Source organism: Loxodonta africana, chromosome 24 (assembly GCF_030014295.1).
Source record: "Loxodonta africana isolate mLoxAfr1 chromosome 24, mLoxAfr1.hap2, whole genome shotgun sequence".
Lineage (NCBI taxonomy): Eukaryota > Metazoa > Chordata > Mammalia > Proboscidea > Elephantidae > Loxodonta > Loxodonta africana.
Genome location: NC_087365.1, coordinates 15683057 through 15705487, shown reverse-complemented (window position 1 = coordinate 15705487; position 22431 = coordinate 15683057). Strand labels below are relative to the sequence as shown.

Genomic DNA, 22431 nt, shown 5'->3' with positions numbered 1-22431 from the left:
AGTGAGCATCTGAATACAGGCCTGATGAACTGGGAGGTGAGGGATTAGATTACTCAGAGTAGAGAACTAAATGAAAAGGAAGAAAGCTATACAAAGGTCCTAACACGGGAGTATACCCGGCATGTCCGAAAAACAGCAAGGTGGCCAGCGCAGCTGGAACTAAATGAGCAAGAAAAGAAAAGCAAGAGCTGAAGACCAAAGGGAAGTTGGGGAGCACCATGTGTAAGAACCTGTAGGCTTTTCCCTTGAGTGAGACAGGAAGTGGTTGAACAATTCCAAACAGAGGAGTGACATGAGTTGATACAGGTTTGAACACCAACTCATATGTTGAAAGCTGACTGAAGGGGAAAAAGAGCATAAGCAAGGGTCTAGCTAGGAGGCTACTACAATAATCTAGATTAGAGATGATGGAGCCTTGGATCTGGCAGCAGTGAAGGTCAGATTTGAAAAATAGGGTTTCTTGTTGGATAGATGTCAATGAGATATGAAGGAAAAGAGGGTCAAGGGTGACTCTCAGATTTTGGTTTAATCCACTGAAGAATGGAGATGCCATTTGCTGCACGGAAAAGACTGTAAAAGCAGCAGGTTGGGGGAAGGGAGTGCAATATCCAGAGCTCATGTTTGGATATGTTAAATTTGATATGCCTATCGGAAATCTGAGTGGAGACTTTGAATAAGCATTTGAATATGTAACAGTTCTGAGGAGAGGCCCAGGCTGGACATAAAAATGTAGGAATCATCAGAATACAGATAGTACTTAGCCATTAGGCTGGACCAAGGGAATGGGTATACAAAGAAAGAAAGAAAGGTTCAAAGGACTAAGTCTTTTATTACTCCAACCCTGAGAGATCAGGGAGATGAGAAACACCAACAAAGGAGGCTGAGAAAGAGCAGCCAGTGAGGTGGGAGGAAAATCAGGAGAGTGTGGTATCCTGGAAGTGTATCAAGGATGGTATTTCCAGGCGGAGAAACTCATCTGAGCTACATGTCAAATGCTGCTTATAAGACTAAAAGATGACCACTGGATTTTGGAGGTGACTGTTAAGCTGGACAAGAGCAGATTGGTGGAGTGGCAAAGAAGGCCTGAATGAAGCATTTGATAAAATTCAGCCCCCTTCCCTGAGGAAAAACCTAAAGAAGACTGGAATAGAAGGGGAATTTCTCAGTATGATTCAGGGCATATATGGAAAGCCAACAGCCAACATTACACCTAAAAGAGAAAGACTGAGAGCTTTCCCCTTGAAATTGGGAACAAGACAAGGGTACACACTCTCACCATGTCTATTCAATATTGTATTAGAAGTCCTAGTCAGAGTAATAAGACAAGAAAAAGAAATAAAAGGTATCCAGTTGGAAATAAAGAAGAAAAATTATCTCTGTTCACAGATGGTATGTTCCTACATATGTATAATCCCAAAGAGTCTACAAAAAAAATTCTAGAGCTAATAGAGGAATTTAGAAAAGTTGCAGAGTACAAGGTCAAGAAACAAAAATCAGCTGGGTTTCTACACACCAGCAATGAGAAATCTAAAGGGAAATTAGGGAAACAATTCTACTTACGATAGCATCTAAGAGAATAAAATACCTAGGAATAAATCTAACCAGGGACGTAAAGGATTTGTACAATGAAAACTATAAAACACTGCTAAAAGAGATTAAAGAAGACTTAAATAAATGGAAAGAAGTTCCATGTATATGGGTTGGAACACTTAATATTGCTAAGATGTCAATACTACCCAGAGTGATCTGCAGATTCAATGCAATTATGATCAAAATTCCAATAGTCTTCTTTAGAGACAGAGAAAAATCAATCCTCAACTTCATATGGAATGGCAGGAGGCCCCAGATAGCTAAAGCAACGCTGAAAGAGAAGAACAAAGTAGGAGGGCTTATACTTCCTGGTTTTAGAACATACTATACAGCTGCTGTTTAGTGTTAGGTGCCATTGAGTCGGTTCTCACTCATAGCGACCCTATGCACAACAGAACCAAACACTGCCTGGTCCTGCACCATCCTTACAACCGTTGTTATGCCTGAGCACGTTGTCGCAGTTCTGTGTCAATCCACCTAATTGAGGGTCTTCTTCTTTTCCACTGACCCTGTACTTTATCAAGCATGATGTCCTTCTCCAGGGACTGATTCCTCCTGACAACATGTCCAAAGTATGTAAGATGCAGTCTCCCCAATCTTGCTTCTAAGGAGCATTCTGGTTGTACTTCTTCCAAGACAACTATACAGCTACGGTATCAAAATAGAAAATAGCCTGGTACTGGTATAACAATAGACACATAGACCAATGAAATAGAACTGAGATTCCAGAAATAAACCTACACATCTGTGGTAAATTGATTTTTTACAAGGGTGCTAAGTACATTTGATAGGGAAAGAAGAATCTCTTCAATAAATGGTGATGGAAAAATTGGATTTTCTTATGGGACAAAATGAAACGGGACCCAAGTCTCACAACATACGCAGAAACAAACTCAAAATGTATTAAGGACCTAAATATGCAAACTAAAACATAAAATTCTGAGAAGAAGATACAGTGGCAATGTTGCCAGGCCTAGCTTTTAACTAACAATGAACTATCTAATATAATAACAAAAGCACAAACACAAAATAACTAAATGGGACCTCATAAAAAGTAAAAACTATTGTTCACCAAAAGACTTTACCAAAAAAGTGAAAAGACAAGCTATCGACTGGGATAATATATTCAGAAATCCCATATCTGACAAGAATCTAATAACTGAACTATGTATAAAACTTCAACAAATTAACAACAAAAAGACAAATAACCCAATCACAAAATGGGCAAAGGACTCCAATAGACATTTCACCAAAGAGGACATTCCAATGGCCACCCCACACATGAAAAGATGCTCAGCATTATTAGCCACCAGGGATGCACATCAAAAGCACAGTGAGATACCATTTCACTCCCACTATTTGGGTAGGGTGGCTAAGATTTAAAAAAAAAAAAAAAAAACAGAAAATAACAAATGCTAGAGATGACTCGGGGAAATTGGGACCCTTATCTGTTGCCTGGAATGCAAAATGGTTCAGCCACTGTGGAAAACAGTGTGGCAGTTCCTCAAAAACTAAATGATCCAGTAATTCCACTCCTAGGTATACACCCCAAGGACTTGAACACAGAGACTCAAAGAGACTTGTACACGAATGTTCACTGCAGCACTATTCACAATGGCCGAAAGGTGGTAACAACATAAATGCCTATGAACAGGTAAATGGATAAACAAAATGTGGTGCATACATACAATGGAATACTACTCAGCCAGGAGGAGAAATGAAGTCTTGATACGTGCTACAGTATGGATGGAGCTTGAAGACACTATGCCGGGTGAAATAAGCCAATCACAAAAGGACAAATATTGTATGACCTCCCTTATACAAAAAGACAAGAAAAGTCAAATGTACAAAGTTTATCAGTGGTTACCGGGGGTGTGGGGGTAGAAGGGGAACTAAAAGTGATGGGAAAATCGTATTGGTTAAAGGTAGGATTGCAGAGTCAATTATTGTAATTGCCGTCAATAAGTTGTATACCTGTAAAAAGTTGAATTGGCTAAAGTTGTATGATAGATACATTTACAACAACTAGAAAAAAAAAAAAAGAGTAGCTGCTTAGGCTGCTGATGCACAACCAAACACATCATGGGATTTGGTTCCTTGGTTTGGAGGTAGGGTCACAGTTTCACGGGACACCCCAGCTAATTGGCCTGAGAACATGTTCAGTGCTTCCGTTCTTCCTCCCACAGTTGGTCTGTATTAGCCTGGAGCAACAGAGGAAGGAGAGTCAGGAACAGGAGGAGGATATGGAATGTGTGGCGAACTGCCTCCCTGAACTGCCTCCTTTGCCATGAGAGGAGAACTGGATGGTGTCTGGCTACCATTACTGAACATTTTGATCAAAGATTCCATAGAATTCTGATCAAAAGGGGAGAAATGAATAGAATTTAAAATTCTCAGGGACTCTAGACTTCCTGGATCCATGGAGGGTGAACGAGCCCCTGAAACTATTGCCCGGATATAATCTTTAAACCTTAAACCCTGAAGTCTTCTTAAAACTGAACAATAGTTTAGCTTAACTGGTAAAAAATGTTTGCCTTGAGCATTATGCTCTTTTAAAAACTATCTATATGGGATCAAATTGACAACAGCAACTCGAAAGATTAGATAGGAACTTTAGGGGGGCAGTGAGTTTATGTTAATAAGAGAGGAACAACTCAGAAAAGAAGGGTGAGAATGGTTGTACAACTCAAAGAATGTAATCAATGTCAGTAAATTGTAGATGTAACATAACAAAAAAGTGTAAATGAGTGGAGAACAGAAAGAAACATAATAATAAACAGCAAATACAGACAACTCCTTGAAGTTTTACCTCAAGGGTTGCTGAGAAAAGGAGAGAAAGCTGGAAAGAAGGCTTAACCCCTAGGTATTCAAGACATTAATCAAGAGACTACAGCACTGAAGAGTGCCTGTGGTGAAATGAGCCCTTTAAGTCGCCTTTGCCTTGGTTCTTTGGAAAAACAGCCTGAGAGATTTTTTTCCCCTACATCCTGAGGAATTACTTTTGCTGTAGTTTTCTACCCCAGAGGGTTTGTTACATTTCCAGAGTAAGCTGTAAACAACTCGGTTCAATACTTTTTTTTTTTTTAGGTCCTGGGCTGTAGCCTGCCCCACAGTTGGTATGCACCTTGCAGGGATTAGTCAATATTCTATGGAAATGAAGTGACTATGGTCTACTCAAACGAAGTTACGAAGTTACGATAACCTACTATGTGAAAGGAGTGTTCATGGCCTACCAAGAGAGGATTGGTCAGTCTGTGTCCCTGATGGGAGGGCCTTGTCTTGAAATTGATGAGTTTATGTATATATGTAGCCAACCCCACAGAAGTTTCTGAGATAGGAGGCAGAAAGAGGCAGAAAGGAGAAAGAAGTAGCAGAGAGAGAGGAGGCAAGGAGCCTCCTACAAGAGCTGTAACGTGGGTTAAGCGCTATAACACCGAAGACAGCAACAGGCCTGGAAAGGGCCCTGGGTCAGACCCAGCAGCAAAAGCTCCGGAAGGGGCCCTTCGGTAGAGCCGGTGGCAGGAAGGCAGAAAGCAGAAAGGCCTGTGTTCAGGGGACCAAGAGAAGCCTGTGCTAGGGGACTAGGAGGAGCCCTGCACAAGCTGCGAGGGGGTGTACACAGCAGAGAGAAAGTGCTACTTGCTTGCACGGCCAACAGGAGCTAAGAGCTGTCCTGTGCTAAAGAAGAGAGGGAGGGATGTGCTCTCTTTTAGGGGGGGAGCCTTCCAGACTTCGCCTGCATGCTTCCTGATTCTGATCCTGAACCTGAGTTGTGCGCTGTTACCGCTTAATAAACCACTTACCTGTAAAGTATGGTTTGAGTTATGCGTGGCCATTGCAGTGGACTATCAAACCAGAAAAGAAGCAGAGAGTGCCATGGGAGGGGAAACTGGTGTCAGAATTGGTAAAAACATTAGAGAGTGAAGGTATGTCTGACCTCCACCTCACATTCATGCTAATGGTGATTCTCATTATCCCCCCTGAAGTTAGACAGGTTCTGATGATGCTGCTGCTCCCACCATCTTACAGTGCCTATGACATATAAAACTCACTGCCATCCAGTCAATTCAAACTCAAACAGACCCTACAGGACAACACAGAGCTGCCCCATAGGGTTTCCAAGGCTATAAAATTTACGGAAGCAGACGGCCACATCTTTCTCCCACAGAGCGGCAGGTGGGACCTTTCAGTTAGCCATCACTTAACCACTTGCACCATCAAGGCTACTTCCCGCGACATATAGAGAATACAAATGAGAAAGAACAGCTACCACTAAAAATGGATTCCTGCCTGCCTCCCCATTCTTGTTTCCCAGAAAGTGTTAACCACATAGCACACGCAGACTTCTCAGCAATGGTCTCTGCACTGGTTCTTGTTGTCAGGTGACTCCACTCTCTCAGGAAGGCTGCCTTTACCTCCTGGAAAAGGCCTGGGAAGGAGGTTTAAAGCACAGTCCCATTAAACAATCTTCCACAGAGGGACAGAGGAAGATCTTTAGCTGATTGTTGAGGGCCAAAGAAAGGATGACATACTCTCCCAGCCCTTGAAGAAGAGACTCTTAACTACTGGATCAGAAATATTAAGGTATAAACCTAATATCCATCTTTGCACTTTTTTATTCTAGCACCTCAGAAGCTGTAAGCCATGGCCACAACTTTCACCATCCTCAGGTTTCTAGAACTATCCAGAGCCAAGACCTGGAAAATCAAAGAACCTAAAAAACCAGAAACCAGGTAGCAGATCTTTCTAAATGCCAGAACACGTTAAGAAAAGGGGATTGAAGCCCACATCTTCTCATCTCCAGTCAGCTGCCAACATTATCCCTGGACTTTCTTTTCTCTTTAAGGAAAAAAAAAAAAAACCAGAATGACACAGACAAGTAACAGACCAACAGTAAGGCCACCCAAAGCATAAAATTAATCTGGTTTTTTCCTTCTTCTGGTCTTCTAATCCTTGATCTGCTCTTCCTTTCCAGAGCCAGAGAGATGTCACAGATGTATCTTACATTACACACCGGATGTACTGCTGAAAAATTATATGTGAATCTGATTGGGGCAAACTGAATCATATTTTTAAATCTAATTAAAGAAATCCCATGGTGAATATCTTTTTGAAAAGGCAACCATCCCTCTAGAAGAGATAGGAACTACACATGCATTTCTTTATTTTTATTTGTTTATTAAGCACTTACCATGTGCAAGGTCCTGTGCCAAGCACTCAGGAAACACAAATATACCCACAGCCCCCCTTTCCTCAAAGAGCTTATCTCTCTGCTTCAAGAAAACTTGAAATGGATTATTTTCATAAAACTGGTGAGAATAAGAAAAGAATTTACCGTATTTTGTCAATTCTAAGGTGTACCTTTTCTCACAATTTAAATTCTCTGAAATTATACATTGTATTATTAATTGATGGTGTCTGACTGTCACTGTCCTCCAGGCAGCTATGGTGACTTAGCACCACTGCCTGTATACACAAGTTGTTCCTATTTGTTGACCCTTCTGTTGAGTTATGCGCCATGTTGGAACTACATATGTTGAGTTTTTAATTGCCATTTAAAATGTGTTCAAAATGATTACACTATGATACAGAATTGAAAAGTGATTGTATACGCAGAACAGCACAGAAATTAACAATGCATCGTGACTTTGTTATCAATGAAACAAATATTTCTCACTGGAGGAACACCCCCAATTCTATATTTTCTTGTAAAGCAACAACCATGTAGTAAGCGATAAGAAACCAGTGTGTCACACTTTAAATAAAACCAAAAACTAAACCCATTGCCGTCAAGCCGACTCCAGCTCATAGCAACCCTGCAGGACAGACTAGAACTGTCCCTGGTGGAGGAGTGGCTGGTAGATTCGAACTGCTGACCTTTTGGTTAGCAGCTGCAGCTCTTAACCACTGCACCACCGGGGCTCCATACTTTAAATGGTAGTGTTTTTTTTTTCTTTCTTAGTGGTATAATAATAGTGGTGTATCTTATAAAAGATGGTGACTTAGATTCAACAAAACACAGTAGGTATTGAGCCGCTACTCTGCACCAAGTTGTGCACTAAGTGTCTTCCATATGTTAACTCATCAATCCTCACAGCAATGGTAGATATTATTATCCCTGTTTTATATATAACCTCTTGCCCAGGTCCTACAACTAATGAGTGGTATCTAGACAAGAATCTGGACAAGTACCCAAGTGTTTGACAGTTCTTAACACTCTGCTCTACTACCTCCCTAGCTAGCCAGACTTAACACTCTGCTCTACTACCTCCCTAGCTAGCCAGATTCCCATGATGCCAGACCATTCATCAGAGTTTGTATCACCAGCTCCCACCACCTTCCTGACCCCTGCTCATTCCTCCCCACCCAGAGATGAGAACAAGATGCTTGAGTTTATCCCTCAGGCTAATGACCAAATCGCCTGTCTGGCCTTGGAAGAGCCTTACCCTGACCATAACTAACTGTCTTCTCTCTGCCTTTCAGTTATCACCTTCCAAGAAATATAAACCTAAAATGCAAGCCAGCTCTCTGGATTTTCTGTAACAGCCTAAAGCACACGTATTTTTTATTTTGTTCAAACAATTACAAAATTCCGTGCTTCCCCTTTCATCCAACTTGGTCACCCAACTCTGCCATGTATTTCTATGCTCAACCTCATAGCAACAGCCCCAGGAGAAACAAGGATGAGGTAATCACACAAAGTCCCACAGATGGGAGGAGCAGAGACCTGTTCTATTCTCCTCAGGTTCTACGGGCTGATGATGGTTAGTCTTTTAACTTGAGAAGGGTGTAACACAACAACTGAGCATCTGTTTTGAAAGATTACACTACAGTCATGAACTGAAAGTCTAAGGGTATCTTTAATCATACAAAATATCTTCAACTGGTACAGAATGGGTAAAGAAGGAAATATCCAAGAGAAATGGAGAAAGACATCAATTGCAAAAATTTAGCTTTACCCGTCCATTGCACTCTACTTAATAGAATCGAATCCATGAAGCAAATACATTCTTATCCCAACTTCCACATCACCAATAAAGAAATAAAGATGGGAGAGTGGGATATCTCCCCCCTCCACCAAAGAAAAAAATGAGATCTCTTTTCCAAAATGACACAGGCAGGCAGGTGCTCGGAATTTTTGGTTTAAAAAAGAATCCAACAATAGCAAAAACATGGAAGCAACCAAGGTGCCCATCAACAGATGAATGGATAAATAAATTATGGTATATTCACACAATGGAATACTATGCATCGATAAAGAGCAGTGAGGAATCTGTGAAACATTTCATAACATGGAGGAACCTGGAAGGCATTATGCTGAGTAAAATTAGTTGCAAAAGGACAAATATTGTATAAGACCGCTATTATAAGAACTTGAGAAATAGTTTAAACTGACAAGAAAATATTCTTTTGTGATTATGAGGCGGGGAGGGGAGAGGCGGAGAGGAGTATTCACCAATTAGATAGTAGATAAGTACTTTAGGTGAAGGGAAAGACAGCACACAGTACAGGGGAGGTCAGCACAATTGGACTAAACCAAAAGCAAAGAAGTTTCCTGAATAAACTGAATGCTTCGAAGGCCAGCATAGCAGGGGCAGGGGTCTGGGGACCATGGTTTCAGGGAACATCTAAGTTAATTGGCATGATAAAATCTATTAACAAAACATTCTGCATCCCACTTTGAAGAGTGGTGTCTGGGGTCTTAAACGCTAGCAAGCAGCCATCTAAGATGTGTCAATTGGTCTCAACCCACCTGGATCAAAGAAGAATAAGGAACACCAAGGACACAAGGCGATTACAAGCCCAAGAGACAGAAAGGGCCACATGAACCAGTGACTACATCATCCTGAGACCAGAAGAACTAGATGGTGCCCAGCTACAATCGATGACTGCCCTGGCAGGGAACACAACAGAGAAACCCTGAAGGAGCAGGAGAGCAGTGGGATGCAGATCCCAAATTCTCATAAGACCAGACTTAATGGTCTGGCTGAGATTGGAAGGACCCCAGTGGTCATGGCCCCCAGACCTTCTATTGCCCCAGGACAGGAACCATTCCCGAAGCCAACTCTTCAGACATGGATTGGACTGGACAATGGGTTGGAGAGGGATGCTGGTGAGGAGTGAGCTTCTTGGATCAGGTGGACACTTGAGACTATGCTGGCATCTCCTGTCTGGAGGGCAGATGAGAGGGTGGAGGAGGTTAGAAGCTGGCGAAAAGGACACAAAAAGAGAGGGTGGAGGGAGACAGCAGGCTGTCTCATTAGGGGGAGAGTAATTGGGAGTGTGTAGCAAGGCGTATATGGGTTTTTGTGTGAGAGACTGACTTGATTTGTAAACTTTCACTTTAAGCACAATAAAAATTATTAAAAAAAAAAGAAGAATCCAGGTCTCCTAGCATCTAGACATGAGAGAAATGTTAAATGACAACAGACCAAGTCACTGTACAACATATTATCCAAAAAAAAAAAAAAAAACCCAACACAACAAATGATAGTAACTGAGGTTTCTTTGGAAAAATAAAAATGAAACAATAAAGTAAGTATTTTAGACTTAGGTTTGCTCAAGTACCACAATTTTCCATAGACATACTTAATTATGTATACAAGCTAATTCCTATACATTATGTGTCAAGCTTTTCATGGGCTGTCAATATTAAATTAAAAATAAACTCGTATTATTACATTATGTTCAGCTCTTCAAAAATGGGAGACTGTATTTGGCAATTATATTACTATGGTTTATATTCAACATAAGTCCATGTTTGAACTTTATCTGATAGGCCAGTGGCTTACAATAAAATTTTTCCACTGATGCAAGGAATGGAACTAGGTTGGTAGGCTGCCCATAGGCAAGCAGCAGAGTTCCAGTCTGAAATAACAGGGTCCAATCAGTAGGAACGTAAAGAAGCAGCAAACACAGAGATGGTGCCAAGATTTCAAGTCTGAGCAAAGAAGAGGATAGTGATGACAATAAAAAGAGAAGGGGAACACAGTAGAAAAGGGGCCAAGGGGTGGGAACAAAAAATAAGATGTTCCATTGACCCCACTGAGTCAGATTTAAATACATGACACACATGGGGACATGTCCAACAGGAAGCTAGAAAGTACTCAAGTAGACCTCAAGAGAAAAGTCCTGAGTAGAGACAGATGTGGAAACCAATACTCAGAGAGATGACTATTAAAATCACGAGACTACCCCCACCACCACCAAATCAAGAGACAGCGTTACCATGAGATAACGAGAAACTAGCAGAGGCCCCAACCTAGTATCGCTAGCAATTAGAAGGCAGAGAGACAAGAGTCTATGAAGAAGGCTAAGAAGGAACAGGCCAAAGAGGCAGCAACCCAGAGTTTCAGTGTATATGCTACCAGCGTCAGCGATCACAAAAAGAGTAAGCAGTAAGCAGAAGAGGGCTATTGGACTGGGCAATTCTGTTAGTATGACAGAAACCAATGTGGAAAGACATTGAAGAGAGAAAAGAAGAGAAGGCAGCCAACATCCACCTGCGTAAAATCTGAGGAGACTGGGCAGAAAGACACAGGACCACTTGAGAGATACGAGGGCAAAGAGATGAACCAATATTCATGAGAGATTTTTTTCATATATCATTGTCAAACAGAGGTATAACCAAATTAAGAAAAAAGGCTTCGGGTAAATCTAGTGCAAGCATTATAAAAACCTGAATCTGGACAAAAACCATTCTGCCCATTAAAATTCTCCTCCCTGCCTTCTTTCACACACACACGCACATACACTCATGTTCATTTCTATATGATAATGACTTTTCTAACTCGGCTACAAAAAGAGAACCTGTATTTTATTAACAGTGTAGTTCTAGATGTAGATGTCGTAAACTATACATTTTGAAATACATCTTATAAATTTCATAAGAACATTTTACTCATGAGATCATCTGTTAGTTTTAGAAACGTCTTGCTACTTTTATATCTTTTGTGGCCCAAATTGGGCACCATCACAGGTTATTAGAGAAAGAATCCATAAAAAATATGATTAAGCTGTAGTTAATTCCAGAGCTATACTGAAAATACTACCAAAGCTTTTACACTGTGGTACTAAATGACCTTTAAAAGCTCCCAAAGATCTTTCATGCATCGATGGTCTTGTCCATTCAATGTCTAAGCACATATGTTATGTTTGTGTAAAAATACATATCAGTTTTAATCATTAAATAACCTACAAGGTTGAAGTTATGAAAAATGGTCATGAAAGCAGCAAATACCTGAGGTACTCACAGCTGTGGAGTAGGGATTATGAGCTCCAGTATTTTCAGCCCAGCAGCCACATCCATAAAGAGCAGCCTGGGAAAAAGAAAACAGATGCAGTATTTCTGAAATATTTTATGTAATTACCAGCTTTCGACAGAGGACAGTATCATAACAAAGCCTGGTTTAGTAATGATGTGCATCGGCCGGCGATAACACCAAAAGTTGTGTAAGATCCACCCAAACGATGGTCCTGACACTATCCAAACTGTTTTCAGCTATTATACTAATTTAAAACTTTTCATAAAATAGCATAAGAAAGTTTCTTAATCTCAGCAGCAACAATTTTTCCACACTGAAAAACCTTCCTCCCCTTTGTAGTTTGTCAGCCAGTTGCTCTTCTGAGCCCTCGAGATCACCGTGGTTGTCTTAAAATAGTGATTCTCAAACTGGGTGTGTGTCAAATACCTTGGAGAGCTTGCCGATAGGAACCCTGACTCTGGAGATACTGACTCAGTAGGTCCCCAGGAAATGGGGACACAGGGACTCCTCCTGGCATGCTCTAGGAACCCCTGCTTTTTCCAAGCCTTCCTTGGGGTGCCACAGCAGCAAGTGCAGAGAGTTATCTATCAAAGCACCCCGTTTATGCTCAGCCCTGTACTAGATTCTGCCAGGTGAAAAAACAGAAGGCAAAAAAAAACCCCAAAAACCTGGTTAAACTAATGGTTTTGTTAGGTGGTGGAATGGATTTATATATTTGAGCCATCAGGAACACAATAAGCTACTATGGTTTTATAAAAGAATATGACAACCATTCTTATTTTGTTTCCAATAATGCCACCAAAAAATGTCTGAATTCAGCTCTTCACTATCCACGATGACTTCTCTGCCTTTGGGAGGGAAATCACAACTCATAACTTTTCCACTCCTTAAGACAAACAGTTGGCTTTAGAAAAGTCCTCAGCGAGCTCTCACCAAGAAACACAAGGAGGCCCACTCAAGAATGCTCATTACCGCATGGTTGATAAGAATGAAAAACTGAAATCAACCAAATTGGCAACCAGTAAAGAAATGGCTAAGTAGACTTTTGCATAGCAATACATAGAATTTATTGAAAAAGTTTTTAAAAACAATAATAATTAAACAGATCTTTAGGAACTAATATAAAAGATCTACATGACATACTGTTGAGTGGGAAAAAAAGCAAGCTGTACCAAAACATTGTATTCACTACCATTGATGGAGGAAAAAGATATCTCCATAAAGCAGGGTTATTATTCTCTAGGGGCTCTTTTCTGAGGACTTAGGGAATGAGCTAAGACTGGAAATGGTGACCAGACACACTTCACCTTTACTGTGCTATTTTCTTTTTATGAAAATCTTAGAATTCATTTCCTCCAATATCCTACCAGAACAAGAATCTCAATGAACAATCCCAGGCACTTCCAGTATGGAGAATCTCACTACCTCAGGTGAGAAACTATTCCCCTTTTGGACACTTCCACTGGTGGAAAATTCTTCCTTAGATTAAGCAAATATCTGCTTTATCATAATTTCCACCCACGCGTCCTGGTCCTACTCTTTGGAAATACTGTAACCTCCCCCACAGTCGTCCAAATTTTTTTTAAAAGAGCTATTCTAGTCCCCTAATTTTCCTTTGAAGGAGCCCTGGTGGTGCAGTGGATAAGCGCTCAGCTGCTAACCGAAAGGTCGGTGGTTCAAGTCCACCAGGCACTTTGTGGGAGAAAGATGTGGCAGTCTCCTTCTCCAAAGACTACAGGACTTGGAAACACCAGGGGGAAGTTCTCCTCTGTCCTATAGGGTTTCTGTGAGTCGGAATCGACTTGACAGCAATGGGCTAATTTCTCTATTAAAGAATCCCAGACTTGGGAACTATTCCCCATGCGACTTCCCTAATTACCTTCCCTGAGAAATAATCCAGAGTCCAGAATGATACACAAGCTTAAATTCTTCTGCCTGATTGACTAGCTGTAACTGCCCAGGGCTCTGTCTCGTGGAAGTTTCTGGAACCTTATCCAGGGCCAAGTGAGAAAGAGTGCTGGGATCCGTTGGAAATGAAGTCTCTCATGTTTATGTGACCACAACTGCCATTCTCAATTGTCTCTGAAAACATCCCTCTTAAAAGTAGTACCAGCACTGAACACAACACTCTCAGTACAGCAGACAGTAGAAAATCTATTGCTGCCTTTGAGAATACCATGTTTCTAAAACATGCAACACTGCTAGGTAATGTGGCAACTGAAAGCTTTACAGAAGTAATTCAACACATGGATTTTAGAGTACAACTGGCCTTTTAATGGCTTCTCCTTAAGACACGTGGTGTGTCAGCCAAAGCATCAGAGAACACCACAATCCAGTGGGAGGTCCTGTTCTTCCTCTATCCAAAGTCCTGGACATTTCTCCTTCCCACTCCCTGCAATTAGCTTGGCCAGGAGCCTACACAATACCAAAGATATTAAAAAACAGAAAATAGGGCCACCTCTTAGATATCTAGTGGAGATCAGCTCTTTCTAGAAAGGTAAGATTTATTCTCACCCTTTGTTTCTTCTAATTAAATTTCCTTTATAACATCTTCCACCCCCAATTTCACAACCTAAAGTCATCTCTCTTCTGAGCTTTCTGAAATTGGTTAGGCTGTGTTAGTTATAACCCAAACCAAACCAAGCCTATTGCCATCAAATCGACTCTGATTCACAACGACCCTATAGGACAGAGTATAACTGTACCATAGGGTTTCCAAGGAGTGGCTAGTGGATTCGAATTGTCGACCTTCTGGTTAGCAGCCGAGCTTTTATGATACAAGATCAGTGGTTTCTTATCCACGTCTTTGGGCAAAACACAGCACACTTAAGCAGGTCTAAAAAACAAACAAATCAAACGAAGATTTATTTATTTATTTTTTTGGTAGTAAAATTAAAATGTATCATGCAGTAAAGTCAGTCATATAAATATTATTTAATATAAACATTTTTTAATTATTAGTAGTATCATCAAATCTCTGGGCCTTAGTTTCCTCTAAAAAATGAAGATAATAAAAACATCCGCCTTACAGTTTTGTCACAGAATCACATGAATTGACATATATGTTGACCACCATGCCTAACACATAAGAATTTAGTAAATGGAAGGTACAGCTGTTCTTACTAAGAACTATGATAAATAGTTTAAGGGCATTATTTCATTTAATCTTCTAGAACTTTGTAAGGTAGCTATTTACCCTCATTTTACAGTTTTGAGAGCTGAGAGCTGAAGCTTAAAGATGTTGAGTAACTTGCCCTAAGTAAGAGACCTAGTAACTGGGGAGCTGGGGTTAGAATAAAGGTTTACCTGAATCCAAAGCCCACAGTCTTAACTACTAAACTCAACTGACTATTTGGTGTCTGTGTACAGTGTGTGCATATTTTGGGACAGAGGGTTGGAATATAAGTACTTTCTCATGTCTAAGTTGTAAGTTCTAATTACTAGTGTAAAGTAAAGAAGCAACTAAGTTCTAGCTCACACTGACATTCCAACATCTGAACTGTTATCATATATCTAGAATAGGGTAATATGTTAAAAATTTTAAATAGCTCATTTGTGCATTACATAAAAATTTTTTTATGTAATAACGTATTTAAAAAGTACTAGTTCTATTTATCACATTAAAAAAAAAATGACTGTTTGATACAACTTAGCTGCTGTATTTGTTCCCTTCTGCAACTGAGTTCTCCTGCATCAGCTTAAATACAACAGCATCCCAACTGTCTAAAACAGCTCTTTACTTTCCATCTGATGGTTACATATTTCCAAACTTCTTATAGCTCTTCTTCTTTTTTTTTTCATAGCTCTTCTAAGCAATACAGCCCCATTAAACAACTATCTTTTCCTTTAAGCACCATTACTTCCCTCCTCCACATTCCTTCTTAAATTTTCACCTCTCACAAACTGTGTTTTCATAAGCTAGCCGACTGGGGCAAATAAACATCTAAATTTTACAGAAGTACTTCTTTTTCCAGGACAATCCCATGTGCAGTGGCAGAATGGCTTCAAAACTGTTACATGAAACATCCTGCTAACATAGTCCAGGACCATCCTTGCCCCTGTTGTTGCTATTATGTTAACCAAAACAAACAGAAACCATTGAGAAAGTACCGGGAATTATTATGTAACAAATGTGGTTCTGAGGGCTTCTCTCTCTCCACCAGGACATCCAAATCCGATACACCAAGCTTGGTTTTCTTTTCCAAACTTGACAAATACACAGTGTTTTTATAATGTGAAAAGCACCATGACTGGACAAAAGCTTTTTATAATGAGTTCAAAGCATTGTGAACATGTTGAGTAATCATTCTCCATAAATCCCCTTGGTATGGTAGGCAAAGAGTAACACGAAGTTAATTATTCTCTCCTCTCTCCACCCAGTACAGGATTGTGAGTGGCTTATCCACAATAAAGAGCAGATCAGGGACCACCACTTACAGCTTTACAAGGATGCCCTCCATGAATCAGATCCTTCTGCTCCAAGCATTCGCTAACCACCATGACCAAACCAACTGAGACACTGACTCTTCTTCAAATGTGAGGAACAAGGGAAACACAGCACGCCAGACAGTGCTCCACATGTAACCCAAGATCCAAAGACCCAGGGGAAACACACCCCCTGCAACTGCTTTCACAGGCTCCATAAGAATGTCCAATTCACTTGTTCACTCAACAAATATTTATTAAGCACCTAGTGAGTAGTATGCCAAATTGGTTTATACTCAGAAAACTTACTAAAGCAAATAGACTGTTGGTTCTCAATATAGGACTAAAGCCTATAGACTGGGGAGGAGGTAAGAGAATGTGCAAGTAAACTGGGAATAGGCAAGTTTCACAGCAATCAGACCTTTCTTATTTCTAGAATTCATGAGTGGGATCGTGTGTCAGTGATGTGAAATACCGGTCAGTCTATAAAATGGCTGAAATGCCTGACCGGGGAGGAATGTAAAGAGTCAACACATTACTGTTCTTTGAGGAGCACACAAAATGTGTAACTTTAAAATCATTTTCCCTCCTAAAGAGCAATCAACAATATAGTCAGATACTGCTTGCTCCTAAATAGAGTGACATTTACAAGTAAATGCAAATCAACACATATTTGTTAAATGTCTACTAGATATCTAGGTCAGTGCCCACCCTACTGAAAATGCTAAAACATAGGATTGTTCCTGTTAGTTGCCTTCCAGTCTGCTCCAACTCATAGCAACCCCATGTACAACACAACAAAACACTGCCTGGTCCTGTGTGATCCTCACAATGGCTGTTATGTTTGAGCCCATTGTTGCAGCCACTGTGTCAATCCATCTAATTGAGGGTCTCCCTCTTTTTCACTGACCCTCTACTTTACCCAGCATGATGCTCTTCTTAAGTGATTGGTCCTTGCGGGTGACACGTCCAAAGTAAGCGAGACAAGTCTCGCCACCCTCGATTCTAAGAAGCATTCTAGTTTATTACCAATTGTAAATATCACAATCTTGAAAAGGTATTTGGTTGATGATTTATATTAAATAAATGTTAAACACCAGTGACATCATTTATTTTTTCTTAAAGAAAAGGTTTAAAAAAATTGTGAGCTAAAAAATTCCATGCTTTAATTTGAAAAGCTGGCTTTAAAAACCCATAATTAATTACCTGCCCCACTCTCCCTGGATGTTTCAAGGCCAAGCCTCCACTGGAGACAGCAGCAGCAACGTTACCTTCTTGATCCACAACCACAGCACCCACTGTGTCCAAAGTGCCTGAGTCATTTTCCTGTGAAGCAAAAGTGGCATGAGTATCTGCAAAGCATGGTGTGTGACAAGTTGATAGGACGACACAGCATTTCTCAGAACAGTCACGACATAACATAAAATCGGAGCTAATCCTCAATAAGTAGAACTGAGCAATCTCCTAAAACTATCCATTACCAAGTCACCATTTAAATCCTGTTCAAGTCAAAATGTATTTTCTACTGAAAAATCCTGAACAAAGGGTATAGTGTTGCTAAGACTAACGTGGCTTTTTAATGGAAAACAATCAGTAATTTAATATCAATTACAGTATGTAACAGTGCCTCCTTAATCTCAAGAAATAAGTTCCTGATGGAAAATCTGTAGAAGAAAAGATCTGTGGTGTAATACATGGCATTTTTAGTATTTAAAAAAAAAAAAAAAACTCTATACAAACTTCTAAAAGTAATTGACTCAGCACAATAAATGAAGAGAATGGCATTTACGATCTTGAAGTATGCTGCTCTGTCATTTTCTCTGACAGTCACTTGCTGGTGAAACTTCATAGCCAGCTCCCTTCTCTGCTGTTATCAATAACATACTTGCCAACTGTGTCAGAGAAAGCTGTGTGTTCCTGGGAGGCAGCTTTGTGTTTCTGCGTCTTGTCCCAGGCTCCACATGCTTGAGGAGTTTTACACTTACTGACTAGAAGCAGCTGTCTCCTGCCTCTGAGGCTTCTGTATCCCACTAAGAATTGGGAGAAAATGTGCAATAAAGGACAGTACTGGAACATTTTGGAAAACATGAATTATAGATAGCAAATACTTTATCAACATTAAATTTCCTGTTTTGATAACCATATTGTGGTCATAAAAGAATGTCCTTGTTCTTAAGAAATATTTTGCTAAAGTATTTCAAGGTAAAAGGATCTCATGCCTGCAACTTACTCTCTCTCAAAAGATTGAGAAAAATAATGTGTATATATATACCTAGGAGTGGAATTTCTAGGCCATATGGTAGTTCTATTTTTAGTTCCATGAGGAACCACCACACTGTTTTCTACAGGGCAAAACGACTTTGCCTTCCTACTATCAGTGGATAAGGGTTCCATTTGCCCCACACCCTTGCCAACATTTTTTTTTTTTTTTAATTTTAGCCAATCTTTAAAAAAAAAAAAAAGCCAAATGATTGCCCTCGAGTCGATGCCAACTCATAGCGGCCCCACAGAACACAGCAGAAGTGCCCCATAGGGTTTCCAAGGCTGAAATCTTTATGACAGCACATTGCTACCTCTGTCTCCCGTGGAGTGGCTGGTGGGTTCAAACAGCCAACCTTTCCATTAGGAGCCCAGCACTTAACCACGGCGCCACCAGGGCTCCTTTTTTAGCCATCCTAGTGGGCGTGAAATGGTATCTCATTGTGGTTTTGATTTGTAACTGTCTGATGGCTAGTGATGTTGTGCATCTTTTTGTGTTTCGTGGTCATTTGAACGTTGTACACCAATGTTCATTGCAGCTCTAAATGTCCATTAACGGATGAATGGATAAACAAAATGTGATACATTCATACAATGGTATACTATTCAGCCAGTAGGTTAAATGAAGTCTTGATACATGCTGCAATATGGATGGAGTTTGAAGACGTTATGCTGAGTGAAATCAATCAATCACAAAAGGAGAAATACTGTAAGAACTCACTTATATAAAAAGACAGTAACAGGCAAATGTATAGAGACCAAAGTTTATTAGTGCTTACCAAGGACGGAATGCAGGGGAGGAGTGGGGGTTATTGCTTATGGAGTACTGAGTTTTGGTCCGGTGATAGAAAAAGCTCATTGATTAAGGGTTGGGCTGCATGGTTAATTAATGCTGTCAATAAGTTGTACACTTGTAAAAAGTTGAATTCGCAGAAGTTGTGTGATAGTTATACTTATATTGATGACAAAAAAAAAAAGAGTAGCTGCTGACACTACTTCTCACAGGATTTGGTTCCTTGGTTTGGAGGTTTAAGGTCATGGTTTCATGGGACAAGCCAGTTACTTGGCCTAATAACACATTTAGTGCTTCTGGTTTGCCTCCTAGTTGTTACATAATGCCTGAGATCTTAAAAGCTTGCAAGCGGCCATCCAAGGCACAACAATTGGTGTCTATTCACCTGGAGCAACAGAGGAAGGAGGAGAGTAAGGAATAGAAGAAGGAAATGGAATGTGTGGCAAACTGCCTCTTTGAACAACTGCTTCTTTTGCCATGAGACAGAAGAACTGGATGGTGCTTGCCTATCATTACTAAACATTTTGGTCAAAGATCTTATAGAAGAATTCTGATCAAAAGGGGGAAACTGCAGAGCAGAATTTAAAATTCTCATGGACTCTAGACTTTCTGGAGCCATGAAGGATGGCTGAACCCCTGCAACTACTGCTCTGAGATAATCCTTAAACCTTAAACCAAAAATATCCCCTGAAGTCTTCTTAAAGCCATAGTTCAGCTTAACCAGTAAAGAATGTCTACTTTGAGCATTATGCTTTTTTAAGAACTATCTGTATGGGATCTAACTGACAACAGCAACTCAAAAGATTAGATAGGAACCTTAGGGAGCAGTGAGTTTATGTTAACAGAGGAGGATCAACTCAGAAAAGGAGGCTGAGAATGCCTGCACATCTCAAAGAACATAATCAATGTCAGTAATTGTACATGTCGACACCTGACTGGTATATGTGTTTGCTTTGTATATTCTCAGTAACAACAAAAATAAAACAAAATATTGAAAAATAATCATAACATACACACAGAGAGAGAGAAAAGAAAGGACAAAGCAAATGTGGCAAAATGTTAAAAACTGTCAATCAGGGTGAAGGGCATATAAGCGTTCTTCGTATTCTTGAAAATCTCCTATAAGATAGAAATTACCTAAGGAAAGCATTAAAAATAAATGGGGAGTGTTTCCTTTAGTCTGTGGAAGGGCAGGGGCAGAAATGAAAAGACTCCTTTCCTCAGGGGAACAGGATCAACTCAGGGTTGAATACTGACCAAGGAATGTAGACAGCTGCCTCATAACATTAGCCTACACTCTCCTGTGCTAATCTGTGCAGGACAGACAGGCTTTACACCCCTGGATAAAAATCAGAATTAGAGGAGGGTGGAAAAAAGTTTCATGAAGACAAACAAATAAATATTTCTTACAGAATAAAAAAGAAGGGTTACTGTAGGTCTTCAGGTTAGCACAGTAGTCATGGTAGTGTTCTCATCCTAGGGCACTGGTTTTCCAGCTGACTTCCGGAACCCCAAATACCCATCCTTACCCCCCAAGCATACATCAAAGAGAGAGCCAGGCATGGCCTCAGGTTCAGAAGCAACTCCATCTCCCATGTGATTTACTGCTCACACTACTCAGCAACACTTTATCTACAGGGAGCCCTGGTTAAGGACTTCTTAAAATGCCAGACTAAGGCAATCATCAGAAAAGTCTGCGAGCTCCTGGGGTCACCTCAGAAGGTGTATTTAAATACTAAAAGCAGAAGGAAAAAAAAAAGAGTTTTCATTAAAGCAAATTTACAAATCCAGAGGTACAGTAGACCACAAAAAGGAAAAGGTACTTACATGCAATCACCTATGTTTCTATGGTTCTTGCTCTAAATTCTATCTTGTTCACCATGAACATACTACATATTAGTTAAAGACTTCGTCTTCAATGGAACATAATTAAGAATTCAGACATAAACTCATCCACCTATGAGCAGCTAAAATTAGGCAAAGGTCCAAAGTCTGTTAAATGGGGAAAAGAGAGTCTCTTTAACAAATGGTGCTGGCATAACTAGATATCCATCTGCAAAAAAACGAAACAAGACCCATAGCTCACACCACACAAAAAAACTAACTCAAAATGGATCAAAGACCTAAATATAACCTAAAATGATAAAGACCATGGAAGAAAAAAAAAAACAGGGACAACACTAGGAGCCCTAATACATGGCATAAACAGTATAAAAAACATTACTAACAATGCACAAACACCAGAAGAGAAACTAGATAACCGGGAGCTCCTAAAAATCAAACACACTCGTCCGAAGACTTCACAAAAAAAGTCAAAAGACAAGCTACAGACTGGAAAAAGTTTTTGGCTACAACAAATCCAATCAGCGTTTAATCTCTAAAATCTACAAGATACTGCAAAACCTCAACAACGAAAAGACAACCCAATTAAAAATGGGCAAAGGATATGCACAGACACCTCACCAAAGAAGACATTTAGGTGGCTAACAGATGTATGAGGAAATGCTCACAATCATTAGCCATTAGAGAAATGCAAATCAAAACTACAATGAGATACTGTCTCACCGCAAAAAGGCTAGCATTAATCCAAAAAACACAGAATAATAAACGTTGGAGAGGTTGTGGAGAGACGGGGACACTTACACACCACTGGTGGGAATGTAAAATGGTACAACCACTTTGGAAATTGATTTGGCACTTCCTTAGAAAGCTAGAAATAGAACTACCATACAATCCAGCAATCCCACTCCTTGGAATATACCCTAGAGAAATAAGAGCCCTCACACAAATAGATATATGCACACCCATGTTCACTGCAGCACTGTTTACAATAGCAAACAATGGAAAGAACCCAGGTGTCCATCAATGGATGAATGGATAAACAAATTATGGTATATTCATACAATGGAATACTACACAACGATAAAGAACAACAACGAATCCATGAAAACATCTCATACCACGGAGGAATCTGGAAGGCATTATGCTGAGTGAAACTAGTCAGTCACAAAAGGACAAATATTGTATGAGGCCACTACTGTAAGAACTTAAGAAAAGGTTTAAACACAGAAGAAAATATTCTTCAGTGATTATGGGGGT

At 40.1% G+C, this 22431-nt stretch overlaps 1 protein-coding gene across 5 annotated transcripts in view; it reads right to left on the bottom strand.

The window, feature by feature from the left end:
- The window catches only part of TASP1 (taspase 1), a 351413-nt gene that overhangs the window by 166203 nt on the left and 162779 nt on the right, over positions 1–22431 (bottom strand). For 4 of the 5 annotated variants that reach the window (XM_003411457.4, XM_064275770.1, XM_064275771.1 and 1 more), the window contains 2 exons: positions 17487–17606; positions 11831–11909 (listed from right to left, as the gene is read on the bottom strand). In XM_003411457.4, coding sequence (XP_003411505.1) covers positions 11831–11909; positions 17487–17606 — 199 coding nt within the window. The remainder of the gene's footprint in view (positions 1–11830; positions 11910–17486; positions 17607–22431) is intronic. The other variant, XR_002786162.2, reaches the window with a different exon arrangement.